Consider the following 15596-nt stretch of genomic DNA (forward strand, 5'->3'; position numbering starts at 1 on the left):
TAAAGACACATTTAAAACATTACATAAAATATTATTGACATAAGTTAAACATTGTGGCGCAAAATGCCAACACAAAAAACAGTGTATAAAAATAGTATAAATTAGTTATATGTTATAGTTTCAGCCACTGTGAATCCTGAAATAGATTTACGGATCTTTTCCTAGGCAGTAAGTAACCGTGCGGCGTTATTAACCCTGGGGGACTTAAAACATTTATTCGACCTTTGTTAAGGGTTTGTAGCGACATGGGCGATGTCACAGCGCCATCAGAGTCCTCCTGCTTCTCAGCTTTTAAGCGTTCTAAGCACATTCTATTTGTAGCATTGGCTATGACGGTTGAGGGAATATTTCATTCAGACATAGCCCGCATAAATTCAGGCCAGCCGTTCGGTATATTACGGCTCGACACACCGTGGCTTTGCGTGATGCTTCTTATTAAATCTAACATGTTGGAACCTGGCACAGTGATGCCTTTGTACAGAAACTCCCCTTTACTGTTCCAGTCTGTGATGTGTTTAGAGCGTGTCATTTTACTCAATAGTATTTCACAGTTTTTTTTATACCGGGCATTAACACCGCTCAAAAGCTCATGATAAACAGCATCGGGCGCAACAGGTTGTGTCGTGTTATTTGATTCATCAACAGATTTTGCAACGGGGGATAAAAGAGCTAAAGTTGACATTTCACTATCAGCCTGTTTACTCAACACCAGATATCTCTGCAACAACGTTGTATATCGCTTTGCTTTTTCATATTCTGATAAATCATTATTCTGTAGTATTTTCACGATCTCTACATCTAGACCGTGCGTTGCTGTTTTACGTATGTCGTCGCTGTTCGGTTTGTTATGTAAACGGCCTATCTGATTCTGAGGCACCAGATACATTTTCTCAGCGTACTCCATCAGCGATTAGACAATAGTCCTGTAATTAGCGGTATAGCAAAACCAAGCAGCGAACCGATAAAACCACCCTACTGTTTAACCTACCTCTTCTTTTTTCCAATGGCACATTTCTTATTACAAAGTGATTTTATAAGCTCTCGCTTCTTTTTAAGGTAGTTCAACTGTCGTTGAGACAGCGGTATTTTACCTTTAAGCGGGTTGAGCGCTATCTCACAAATAGCCGTGACTAAATCGTTTGAAGCGTTGAATAAAATAGCGTTTCTTTGGGTTGGTAAATAAATAATAATAAACAAGTGCGCAACCAACAGCAGCAGGTAAGAGGAAGGTCAATTCCTCAAAAAAACTAAACAGTAAGAAAGAATGCTCCTGAGGAAGCTGGATTATACCAGTGAAACGCGTTGAGCTTACTCTACCTATCTGGACTTCACTCTCCAAACCGGCCTGCAAAGCATTTTGTCATCCTTCGCACATTTTGGACTTCTCTCCCATCACTGGACTCATTCATCAAAACGGTTTGATCCACCCCTACAGCTATAAATGGACTTATCCTAATGCTGATGCTTACCACCGTGGGGATCTGGTAACTATTTACCTATTACAGTGAATGCACATGGGGAGGTAGCCCTAGCCTTTAGGAATGGACATTGCCAATACAGGAGAATGTGAAATTTATGAAATCTTATCCAGATAAGACATTCTTACTCCACATCACCACCTTGTGGCAACAGGAATTCCTTTCTTTTAAATTGGTCTGTATGTGACGTGTGAATAAATTGTTATCATTATTTTTACATAAAGCAAACCATCCTTTTGAATTTGATCAGCCAGCGCTGGTATACATTCTTTCTTTCTTTCTTTGGGTTGGTGTTGCTTTAATTAACGTTTTTAAAAGCACCCAATTACGTCTTATCCGTCCCGACATGTTCACCGTTGTTAGAATGACAACGAATGACTAAAGGTTGTACGGTTATAGCTTTATAGAACCGCGCTTCTTAATGACAAAAGTGACAGGTGTGTCTGGTGGGAATAAGCCGCTTCGTAAACGATAATCATCAAGAGCGTCGTTTCTTAAATCAACCAGTAAATACCCATAAGGGGCCTCCGTCGCGGATTCATAGGATTCGAGAAAAAAACGATGTTTCCATGGGTATATTTGTCTAGCCAGAATGCCCACCTGCATTTTATCCCTGGGGTTTTTGAACAGGACCATATATTTTGTGTTTAAATGTATAGTTCTGCTCTTTTTACCTTGACAAAATATGTTTTGGACAAGGTACAGGATACTGAGATTACGATGGTGTACATACTTTGTGAAAGCTTTCTCAACCTCAGAATTATTACTAGCTGCGTCCATCAGATCATCAATCACTGTTAAATTAATCTTATCAGGGAGAAAAAGTTGATAATCGCTAAAAGACTCTGATAAACCCTCTATAAAACGCGTACCGGGGTATTCACACAGAAGTTGGTAGTATATAGACTGCCAACAGGTGTAAAACCAAACAACATTATCAGGTACATGAGTCATGTGTGTTGCAGCGTGCTGCAACAGCGTTTTCACAAAATAACTTTTATCCGAATTGGACGGACCCGCTAAAATACATGAGAAAAGGTGCTGAAATCTGGTGTCCATCTTAATAGCCGAACGGCAGTGTTGTAACGTTGTCCGTAAGAGACCGTTTAGTATAAACACACCTTTGCGTCTTCTGCAAAGTACGCGTCTCTATCTGCCAGCACTTTTTCACATGTACTATACCGGGTTGACGGATCACAACCTTTTTATGGTCGTCGCCTTCGGGGTTTAAAGGATAATCTAAGACCAGTTCTTTCAGGCTGTCAAAGTTAACGTGCTGCGCATTATCAACATTGAGCGTTATACCTTTAACTTTTAAACAGGTCTTTCCGTTGTTTAGTTGATAGCCGTATGACTTGGGACCGGCTGAGACAAATTCTGTTATATGGGTGCCTGTGGGTAGTTCGCTGGTCAACTCGCCTAAATAATCACCCAATGGCGGGCTCCAGTCACCGGGTCTACTGACAAAAATTACAGAATCTGTGTCGTGATAAAGACATATATCTTGTAATCTATACAGTAGTTTGTACAGTTCAACACGTGCATAAGCAGTTGTAAAGATGGCTATAGTTACATTTGAAATTGCGCCCCTGGTGTAATGGTCTTTGGCATACTTCCAATTTACCATAACGGTATCATCGTCAACAAAGTCCAAAGCGGACACATCATAGTACGGTAAGAACGCGTATTCAAAAAGTTTGTCGGGATCGGTCACTAGACACGTATTGGGCATGTTGCTACGTTGGCCAAATTTACCCCATAAGGAATTTAAAAATCAATTTTGAAATTTGTCTTTTAGCGGGGTTGATTTCTATGTAACAAGAATCTGGGCGCTGACAATAATTACTATGATGTTAATTAACACTGATTTAAGACTGCTGCTTCACCTAGAGGTCACTGCCAACCTCATAAAAATGCCAGAAAATATATATACAAAAAATGAAGCGCTGTCCAAATCAATATAAATTTAAAACATATAACATTTATTTGACAAATACAAAACAAACATATATCACACGGCCGGTGTTATTCTGATTCACTTAAAACATATATATTGGGATCACACTAAAGCACCCCTTACACCTTTTTTAAATAGTTTTAATAATAATCACTTCGGACTCACTTTCACTAGTAATTATAATTTTACTAATATTAATTATTTGGATATAGCTCTCTCTGTAGAAAATAATATATTAGTTACAGAAACCCATATCAAGGATGTAGATCAGCATAGATTTCTAAATTATCAGAGTAACCATTTGAAAAAATGGCGTGACAATATCCCGAAGGGGCAATTTATCGGTATGAAACGGAATTGCTCATCAGAATCGGGTTTTGAGAGACAAGCACAAAGATTATATATGTCCTTTATAGAGCAGGGCTACCCTAGAGAGGTGATAGATAAAGCTTATAAAGAAGTACAGGGATTGAAAAGGGAACCCATGCTAATCAGCTCACAAAATAAAAATAATAATATAAATAAAAATAATTGACAATTAGAGGATAGGGAAATTGATAGGTCATTAAATTTTATAACTCAATACAATTCACATGCTCTAGAAATCAAAAACATTATAAAAAGGAATAGTCAACTTTTGGTGCTAGATAATTATATTGGGGATTTGATTACATCAGAGGGAGGAGTTACGTTTCAAAAAGCAGGAAATATCAAAGGTAAATTAGCCCCCAGTCATTATAAAAAGGCAAGTACAAATAATGAGAACAAAGGGGAAAGTTGGTTATCTATAAAGCGGCCTATAGGTTTCCACAGATGTGGGAAAGATAGATGTGAGACCTGCAGGTTCACTGAAAAAAAGTATACCATTATAAAATCATTTGTTACGAATGAATGCTTTAATATCAAGGATTTTATCAATTGTAGCTCCAGCTACGTGATATATGTATTAACCTGTGGTTGCGGTAAACAGTATGTGGGACGCACCACAAGGACCCTACATACGAGATTTATGGAACATAAACGGAATATTACCAAAAATCTAAAATCTCATTGCTTGTCAAACCATGTATCAAATTGTACAGAGGGCTCACTAGATAAGATCAGAATTATGGGTATTGAACAAATTGGGGTGACACAGAGAGGGGGTGATCGCTTCAATATGCTATGTAGGCGCGAAGCCTTCTGGATATTCAGACTATGCACATTAAAGCCACAAGGACTAAATGATACAGTGGAATTAAATAATATATAAACAACATATGAATAAAATAATATCTAACCAAATAATATATGAATCAAAAAATAGGATATAAAGATGAAGAGAGGGTGAATTAATTAATAAATAAATAAATGAATAATTAAATGAAATAGTAATGATATATGAATTAATTGATTGGCTAATCAATGGCTAATTGTCTCTTGTTATCTCTTTGCTCTCTGTTTGGTATACGCATATGATAGTTATTTAGAGAGAACTTCTTTCTTATACATGTGAGTTATTAGTGTATCATATCATATTATATATATACATATCTTCTTCCTTCGATTAATTACTTCCATATGTGGTTGTGCATATATAGGTATATAGATACTTAGATATAGATATATATGCGCAGTCTGTATGTATGTACACATGTATTAATATTAATATGTGTCTTTAGAGACACATATCATTTATTATAGATAAAACTATGTAAGCCTCCAAGTATATTATCTTATTTATCTGTATTTTTGTTTTTGTTTTTTAATTATATATATATATAGTTTTAGGATAGGCAGGACATATCAGCGGTGCCGAGAATTACTTTGATGTTTCCTATATGGTCTAAATTATATATAGTCTTATAAGTGTTGGTATATTCATGTTTGTCCCTTTTTTTATAAATGCCACTCATAGAAGGTTAATCATAACGGGGAAATAATTGTATAAATGGCTAATCTAAACAGGAAAGGACATTATGACAACCACGGAAACCAATGATGGAACGCATGATTGAAACGCACCGAGTGCGCATGCGCAAATTACGGAAACAGGAAAGGGAAGGAGACGTTGGTTTCCTGTTAAATATCGAGCGGGGTAACCCAGTACTATTCATTCATTCTCTCTGAGGAAGCCGCCGAGTCGGTTACAGGCGGAGAAACGCGTTAGAGGAGTGCTATCCTCGGCTGGAATCATTGGCTGTCATATTGCTGTTCGCTAGCAGCACCACAAGCGTGAGGACCGGCCGTGAGCATAAGGAGTGAGACGTCACCCCGGCAAATCAACATCCAGGTCTGAAGACACGCCAGGTTGCTGTGCATTAAGCGTGGCCACGCTGGACTGCTAAGTATAATATTGCTATTCAAAGCTGTTACAGTGGATATTGGAATAAAGAGATTCCTGCATTAACCCGCTTTATACTAACAAGCTATGTGCTTTGCACTTCATCAAAATTTCCAATAGCTGAATGAGTTCTATACCTTGAACTTTCATTGATGTTTCCAAGCTTTTCATTTAAGGCATGAACAATGACTACTAACATATAGTGCACTAATTAAGCATACTAACCCCGGAGTGGCTACAATAACATTTAATATATATCTTGATTTCTATGTGATCGGGTCTTAAAGACACGCCTTAATTTTATTGATAGGCGTCTATATACTCTTGGCGTTTCACGGCGTCTGTACACCATTCGGGATAACCAGAGGCCTCTTGTTTATCCCTGAGGTGCGTTTTAATGTAACCTGAAAACAATTTGTCAGATCTCTCATCAAAATGCCACACCTCATAGATTTTACACACCATGTACCCAATTTCTACAGCCAAGTTTAGTTCCACGGTACACCATGTACCGATGAGTGCACGTTTTTCTGAATCATGAACGCACGGCTCAGTCTGTCCAGACTCGGCGCATGTGCGACATAATGGAAACATTAACTTGCCACCCATTTTAACCGGCAGAACCGGAAAGAATAGACCACGAGGCGGGTAAACTTTAACCCTGGCAAAACCAAAATACTTTGTGACATCACCAAAATCCTTATAAATGATGCGTGGGTGCTGTATAGGATACGATTTGGTTTTGTTAACAAAAGGGTATAGGCTGGTAAAGTCAAAATAGTGAATTTTTTCATCACAACCTGTTTTGTGATACAGCTTTATGGCCTTTGTGCGCCCGCCATAAAGAGCATTACGTGGCTCCAAGGGTTCAGGTAATTCTTTACCCTTCAGAAAAGCCTGTAGATCCGCATCAGACTCTAGCATAGACTTCCATTCACAACCCCAGATTTCACGTATCTGAAATCCACATCGTTTAAGGTAGTGCAACTTTACCTGCGTCTTGTGGTGTAATTGACCGTAGGTCGTTTTAGTCAGTTTGTTTTTATCATCGGCGTTGTAACAAGCACCACAGCCGTGATAAAAACAACCTTGGAATTCAAAAGCAGTGGGTGTGCCGTTAATCACGGCGTAACCATCCAGGCTGTATTTACCAACTTTCTTCTCGCCCCCTTGTAAAGCGTGTCTTATACTCACACCTTCTTTGTGCTCTATGTACATTAACCACTGTATGGCTGGCGTTGAGTAACGCTTCTGAGTCTTGTGATAGTTATCACCCGGTACAAGGGTCAGTGTCTTTTCCTGTAAAAATTTACAACGGTACATGGACATGTCGACGGATGCCAACGTGACTAATTGAAAAGCCTCGATGTGACGTTTAACCACAACCTTTTTTTTCCCCTTTGTTATTAGAAACTCCTGTTCTATCATGGCTATAACAGCCGATCTGAAAGCATCACAAGCTTTTTGTAATATTTTCACATCGTCTTTACAATATCGTATGAGCTCTTTTTGAAAGTTAAATGGTTTGTGTACACACTGTTTATACCAGGCTGTAAACTCAGATAATTCATCAGGCATCATGTATTGTGGACCAAAATACTCTATTGACGGCATAGTCCCTATGTAATTTTGGTTATCAGCTGTGTTAAAAAATGTGGGAAATAACCTTTGGTACCGTCAAACCCCATCGCCTTTGGTAACTTGCTAAGCCGCAAGGGTAAAATATTTAAAGAGTCGATAAATCTTATCTTCAAATCTTTTACCGTGATGCACATTATGTTGCCGCCTCTAGATAATAATTCCATCTTTAATTTCTCCTTAATCAGCTGGCGCAGCACAAAATACGCATCATAGCGACCTGCATTATGGGCTATGAATGTGTAATGCGCAAATTTTGGTTTCATGAACGTCTTTACAAAGTATTCGATACATGCAACACCCTTAAACTCCCAGTCTTTCTCCCCCGTTAATGTTAAAGCGTAACAGTAGTTTGGTATGTGCACACCCGTCTCCTGCATACACTCAAAATCATAAAAGATGTATTTCTTTGTGGGCTCTTCCGGCTTGATGGTTTGTATATAGCACAAATGGTTAGAAAACCCATCAACGAACACCTTACAGATGGGACACTTTAGGCCTCGGCAGCCGGTAGAGACAACACCTGTCCCAATATACATGTTCAAGACAGGATATTTTGTGATCAAGAGCTCAAGCTTTGTGTAGCTCTAAACATTCGTTTGATCGACAAAATACCCTACACACCGAACACCTTAACGCAGTCACACCGTCGTCAATACAATCCGGCCTGTGACAAGCCTTACAAAAGAAAAGACAATCGTGATTATTTCTATGATGATAAGCGCTATGACAACGGATGCAATAATATCGGGCTCCAAGAAACACTTTGATATTGAGTATCCCATAAAAGTGACAATCGTGATATAGCACAAACAGCGTGTCTTTGTAACGGCTGTCCGTACAGTAATATTTCCAATCCCCTTGATTATAATAGAGGAGATTGATCGTAACATTTAAATAATTTAAAAAAAATGCAACATCGCTAAAGCTGACCGCTTTATCAAGCGGCAGATTCAAAGCTTTATGTAGTTGGATCGCTCTCTCCTGTATTACATGGTCATTGGCATTGTTACCTTTATCCAGAAGTTTACATACGCTAGCGGCCAAACACAGGTTATTACCGATATTTCTGAAATCATATAGATGTCTTTTACGCTTGTTAATTATTAAACTATAGGGTAGGCGGTGTAAGATTCTACCGGTCAACCCCCCTCCCGCCCTGTTCCTAAAAATACTGATCACAAACCTTAAACCTGTGGATAATAAGAATTCAGCGTTACTTTGAAGCACATTTGTAATCTGGTTAAAAAAACTGGCAGCGTCTAATGTTTCTTGCGGCTTACGATGCGAATAGATGGCGTTGTGTAACCCACCACCCTCCAATCTAAGCTGAACGCGGTCGGCAGGATCCACGCCCGCAAGGACGCCATCGAGCATGGCCTGTATAGCAGTATGAACGGCTCGAACTCCCTCCACAAATGATGTAACCCTGTCCAAATTAACAAACCGATAGTGGTTGTGGTACTCAACGGCTCTGAAATTCGGTCGTTGTCGTTCATAACTGTTAATTGCTTCTAAAGTATACATGTTGCCGACCTTCGTCATTACCGGGTGACTCAACACCGCGTGCCTCATTATGTATGGGGCTTGCAATGCGCTCAATATTGTCAGGCTGTGATTCGTCAATCGGTAATGCTTGGGGTGGCGACTGATCTAAATCTACATGCATCGCGCTCTGCTCCCCGCCTTCCACATGTTCCCTGTGCCGCTTGCGCTTTCTCAATCTGGTTAATGTTGTTACAGCCTGTTTCACCTTTGCACGTCGGAATAACTGTGAGATCTTGTATGTTACACAAGGTTTAATTCGTGGATTTTTTTTTAAAGGCATTTAAATTTAAAACACGTTTCAAACCATTGCCTAACATGCCTAGTCACGGCTCAGTTTCATTTATTTCTGCAAAATGATGTATTTTGGCTTTAATAAATTCAGTTGTCTTAAATGACCGATCTATGTATTTTGACATGACATTCATATACGTCTCATCAACTTCTTTAACAATGTCTTGTTTACATTTACCACCGTGGCTCACACCTTTAATGTGTTTTAACAAATATCTGGCTTTTACGCCCATGTTCTCAACATCTTCCCGTATCTTACCCAACAACGCGTAAAATTGTATTTCAGCGTCTTGGCCTAATTGTTCTGTATTTTGACTTCCATCAACTATGTCGGGCGCTATCCCGTGCACCGGTGCACACGCATCTGCCGATGCGTGTACCACGGCGGCCGTTGTAAAAATATTGGGCATTGATGTTACCCAATCAACCGTTGTAGTATTACCAGGAATTCCTGCAACGGCTGATAATACTTCATCAGAACTATTCTGCGGTTCTTGTGTCGTTGACTCTACACAGGGTGTAATAAGCTCTTGCCCATTTATGTCATCAATATCTGAAATCACAGGATTACCAGCTATGTGTCTTGTTTCTGTTTCAGAGCAATCCTGTGTATCAGGAATAGTGATTACATCGGATTGCGACAATTGCTTAACATTACTTCTTGAGTCAACATTTGATAACACACCAATGCCTGCTATGTGTCTTGTTTCTGTTTCAGAGCAACCCTGTGTATCAGGAATTGTGATTACAGCTGATTGCGACAATTGCTTAACATTACTTCTTGAGAGACGCGATGCCCTCTTAACCTTAACAGTCTTTGTATTACCAGCGACATCCCGGTCTGCAGTGTTAAATGATGTGTGTTTTGATGTTACAGCACCATCGTTACTTACGCTTGATACAGTTTGTAACGCGATCCTTCTCCGTTGCGGCGTATCATTTTCGGAATACGACAATTTTCTTTTAAGATCGGTAAATGCTGAATTATGACTTCTCTCATTCGTTCTTGGTCGAGCCGGCCTTCGTTTGTTTGGGTTGATACAGCCGTTATGCACCCCCATAACCGATGACCTAGCATGCTCCTTTAGGCTGTTACGTACGATTGACGGCGTTGCAAATTGATGGTTCTCCGTTTCAGTGGCTGTTGTGCGTTTTGTTGTTTTCCCGCTTGTACTAGGCCTGTGTATTTGCGTGACTGTATCACGACCTACTGGTATCGTAGGATCATATCGTCTTGCTACAGCATCATCTGTAATACATATATTAGAAAATAAATATAAACATCGATGCACGTAAATCAGCATTTAAATCACTGCATAACAATATACCATATAACAGTGTTTGATTACATACCTGCTGTTGCGAATTGATGGTTCTCCGTTTCAGCGGCGGTTGTGCGTTTTGTTGTTTTCCCGCTTGTACTAGACCTGTGTATTTGCGCGACTGTATCACGACCTACTGGTATCGTAGGATCATATCGTCTTGCTACAGCATCATCTGTAATACATATATTAGAAAATAAATATAAACATTGATGCACGTAAATCAGCATTTAAATTACTGCATAACAATATACCATATAACAGTGTTTGATTACATACCTGCTGTTGCGAATTGATGGTTCTCCGTTTCAGCGGCGGTTGTGCGTTTTGTTGTTTTCCCGCTTGTACTAGACCTGTGTATTTGCGCGACTGTATCACGACCTACTGGTATCGTAGGATCATATCGTCTTGCTACAGCATCATCTGTAATACATATATTAGAAAATAAATATAAACATTGATGCACGTAAATCAGCATTTAAATTACTGCATAACAATATATAATATAACAGTGTTTGATTACACACCTGCTGTTGCGAATTGATGGTTCTCCGTTTCAGCGGCGGTTGTGCGTTTTGTTGTTTTCCCGCTTGTACTAGGCCTGTGTATTTGCGCGACTGTATCATGACCTACTGGTATCGTAGGATCATATCGTCTTGCTACAGCATCATCTGTAATACATATATTATAAAATAAATATAAACACTGATGCACGTAAATTAGCATTTAAATTACTGCATAACAATATACCATATAACAGTGTTTGATTACACACCTGCTTTATATTCGAATGTTTGAGCCCGGCCCCCTGTCGGGTGGGGAAAAAACGGTCGCTCATCAACAGCATTGCCGGTCTATATAGCTGTGTTGTGACAATATTCAGGTTTGTTCAATATGTCCCGCAGAATACTGTCAGCCATTGCATCATCCATTTTTGTGGAATCTTTAGCCGGTGAAAAAATGAAAAATAATTATTACATACGGTATAAAATTAGAATAACATGAAAAAGAGTTGTATTATTGAGAATATAAAGTGTGTACAGGTGACAACAAATCAGCACAACGGTACAAGGTTTATTTTTAATTCTTTAGCCGGTGGAAAAATAAAATAAAAAATAAATAAAAATTAAATAATTACAGGCGTTTAACATCATTTATTTTTAATTTATTTTAAAATATAAATCTTTTTAATTATTATTTTATTATTATTATTATTATTATTATAAGCTATTACATGTTACTCACAGGCAGGAGCCAATTCCAAAATATTAGTAAAATCTGGTATGATGCTGAAATCTGAACCAAACGGACTTTCTCCAACATAATCAAAATTCTCTGTGTTTGTGGTATCTGTCATTTAATTGTGAGAAATAAAAATGAGAAATTAATTTTTTAATTACTTATCAACGTTGTATCCAGACTGTTGTATGTTCATACTATTTAAACTTTTAAAAATAAGTAAAAATGAACAAATTGTAGACTTTGGCTATAATTTCGTACTATTTAAACTTTTAAAAATAAATAAAAACGTGTCAATGGTATTTATAGACTTAGCTTACCATGGTTCATTTGATAACTTGGCAAATCATCATCTTCGGATCTGGATGTGCACATGCCGTTATCTTTGTTGTTGATGTTCTGCATTGTCTGTCGCTGAACCAATAATGAAAATGAGATACGATTAATATCAGTGCTCTATTAAACGATGCACACATTAAATGTGTTTGCTTTAAAATATAACGTTTGTATAATATGAGACAGCCTATAACATTTAGATACATAATGATAATAATAATAATAATAATAATAATAATAATTAATATCAGTGCTCTATTAAACGATGCACACATTAAATGTGTTTGCTTTAAAATATAACGTTTGTATAATATGAGACAGCCTATAACATCTGTCTTCAAATGATTTACATGAAATGATACAGTGCCGGTGCATTCCCAAAATGCGCCGCTAGATGGCACTATTACCACATATTTAAACATCCTTCAGTGAGTCACAATTATACCTAATTCACAGCCATATTTGTAAAATAAAAAATATAACATTTGTATAATATGAGAGAGCCTATTGCATCTGCACTGCCTCCCTGCAACACAATCATTAGAGCCATAATGATAATAATAATAATAATAATAATAATAATTTTAACCCCATCACAGCCCAAGCATTAGATTAATAATAATAATAATAATAATAATAATAATTATTATTATTATTTTACATCCTCACAGCCCAAGCATTAGATCCATAATATATATATATATATATATATATATATACCAAAACAAAAACCAAAAACCATTTGGAAAGGTGATGAATATAGTATTAGTGGATTCATAACTTTCATACAGTCCAATGGTTTCAATTTAAAATTTACTTCTCAACATAACCCAATAAGTATTGACTTTTTGGATTTAACCTTAACAGGGGTAGAAGGTGAAAAGATAATAACGAAGACCTTCTTTAAAGATGTTGACGCCAACAGCTACATCCCCCAAACCAGTTGCCACTACCCTGCTTGGAAGAACAACGTACCATATGCGCAATTTTTACGGATAAGGCGCAACTGTACCAACATAGATGACTATTGGGAACAGGCCACTCTAATTGGCAACAGGTTTATGGAAAGGGGTTATAACCCAAACTCCATTGAGGCAGCAAAGTCTAAAGCTTCTTTGCAAAAAAGGGATTTAATGCTATGTCCCAAAAATAAAACCCAAACTGATCAAAGGTTTCGTAGACCTTTCATCACACAATTCAATCAAGAAAACGTAGCCATCAAAAAGATTCTAAATCGACATTGGGGTATACTCTTAAAAGATTCTGTTTTAGGTCCTTCCCTCCCTGAAAAACCGAATCTGGTATTTAGGAGAGCAACGAATCTAAAAAGCATAGTGGCACCAAGTAGGTTGTCAAAGTTACACTCTTGTATTAGAAAAGTTAATAATGATATCATACCCACCAAAGGGTGCTTCCCATGCTCTAGATGTATATGCTGTAAATTCATGGACCGTAAATCATTCAGTATGAAATTTGAGTCAGGGGGGTGGTATAGATTGAAACACTTGGTTAATTGCAACACAGAGTATGTTGTATACAAGATCACCTGTAGTTGTAGTTTAACCTACGTAGGAAAGACAAAAAGACCCACTAAAATAAGAATTCAGGAGCATATAAGAAATGTGAAAAACAGGTTCCTTTCTCACAGTCTTCCAAGGCATTACGCCGAGAAGCACGGTGCGACAGTGACGAGGGATAACTTTTTATTTACAGTATTAGAACATATACCAGTAGACCCAAGAGGTGGAAGTAGAGATTTGAGATTATCCAAACGTGAAACTTATTGGATTTATACGCTTAACACACTAGCCCCCAATGGCCTCAATGAAGACGTAGATATTGTTTCTTTTCTTTAAGTCCTGAATTCACCACTCTCCATGTTCTATACTTAATATGTTTCATGTTTTCAGTATGACACGCCCCATCCAATGGACCATTATACTTAAGGGGTTCAACTCTATATCACAACCATTAAATTAAGGTCATTCTAATGATATGTTACCAGATCATATGTTGAAGGTTAAAGCATGATATATTAAGATGTAAGGTTGCCAACTTGTAACAATTGTAAATGGGGGACCATGTTGATCTGAACTGCGCATATATATGGCCGTTGTTGTTGTTTTTTCATATATAAAAATTTTTTTTATGGCTGTATAGTCATTTAGCTATTATGTAATTGGATGAGGTTAGATCACATCACAAAGCACTATAATGAGGTTAAATATATTAAAATGAATTTATTAAAATATTTTTAGATTAACATATAAATATTTCAGGTACATAGATCAACAATATATAGAATATAAAATAAAATTGTGAATCACTTAATTAATTGTTTAATACTAGAATCACTGAAAGCACAAAATTGAATACTGATTATTTTAATGAAGGACTTGTATATAGTATCAGTCCCTCTATATATTTTTTTATTTTTTTATTATTATTTTTTATTATTTCATCACCAAGTAAAATAAGATGGATAAACACTTAAAAATCTATTATTCAACCAATTACCCATTAAGCAAACAGATCGCATGTGTTATTAGATTAATAGGACAATGGAGCAGCTAATGACAGACTAGTTGGGCGCTTTTAAGCTAAGATTATCCGTGTTTACAACTCTAATAGGAAGTAGCAGCCAGCAGAATGCACGCTGTAATCGTGTGGAACGCATATCGGAAACCGGAAGTAGCGTCTATGGAACGCACGCCGGAACCGGAAGTAGCGGCGGTGGAACGCACGCCGCCGGCGATGATGGAACGCAAAAGCGTTCAACATCATTTTAAAAGAATATATAAGTCCTTTTTAGTTGTTCTTTCAATCTTTAAGTGGCTGTCTTAATGCTGTTACCGTTAACAGATTGAATACTAGAAAGAAACATCTAAAAAAAGTCTAATAAGATAAATATCAAACAGGAAATGAGGTCATTGGGGAGGAGGTATAAATACCAGCCCCAGTTTCCATTTAGCACTTTAGCTGTGAATGAGAATCCTGAGAGAACACTAAGGTAAATATCATGACTAACAGACATTTGTGATATATTGGAGAGGGAATCCATATTTATGGACAAATTTCTCTTCCAGGGTATTGACTCATTTGAGTCTATCACAATATTCTTATTCTAAATTGGATTGGTCTATTTCCTACTAAAAAGGTGAGCCTAAGATGTTCCCCTATTATAAATCAATAAAATAAATTTGGTTGTAGCCTTGTTTTTGTATAGTGATAATTTTTATAAATTAAATCACTATTTAGGATTATCATTTAATGATGTGCAGTGCAACGTGAATTAAACATTGGGGCTGCCAATTGGCATGAGAATATGTAAAGATGTTGTTTGGACCTATAATGGCTGTTGAGCTTTGCCTCATTCAGATATACCAAGGCATTGTCTGAACCTATAATGGCTGTCAAAACTCTGTATCTTCATAATTTATAAAAGCACAAATTGGTATTATGAG

The 15596-nt window shown here is 37.4% G+C and overlaps 1 protein-coding gene across 1 annotated transcript in view; it reads right to left on the reverse strand.

Annotated features, from left to right (window-relative positions):
* TNFSF13B (TNF superfamily member 13b) overlaps positions 1-13793 on the reverse strand; it is a 91021-nt gene extending 77228 nt beyond the window's left edge. Inside the window, exons 1-5 of the mRNA XM_063950759.1 lie at positions 13779-13793; positions 13535-13696; positions 12117-12252; positions 11803-11907; positions 8583-8589 (exon numbers count right to left, since the gene is read on the reverse strand). Of these exons, the coding sequence (XP_063806829.1) occupies positions 8583-8589; positions 11803-11907; positions 12117-12252; positions 13535-13696; positions 13779-13793 (425 nt within the window). The remainder of the gene's footprint in view (positions 1-8582; positions 8590-11802; positions 11908-12116; positions 12253-13534; positions 13697-13778) is intronic.
* Positions 13794-15596: the final 1803 nt, after the last annotated feature.

Source organism: Pseudophryne corroboree, chromosome 2, assembly GCF_028390025.1.
Source record: "Pseudophryne corroboree isolate aPseCor3 chromosome 2, aPseCor3.hap2, whole genome shotgun sequence".
Lineage (NCBI taxonomy): Eukaryota > Metazoa > Chordata > Amphibia > Anura > Myobatrachidae > Pseudophryne > Pseudophryne corroboree.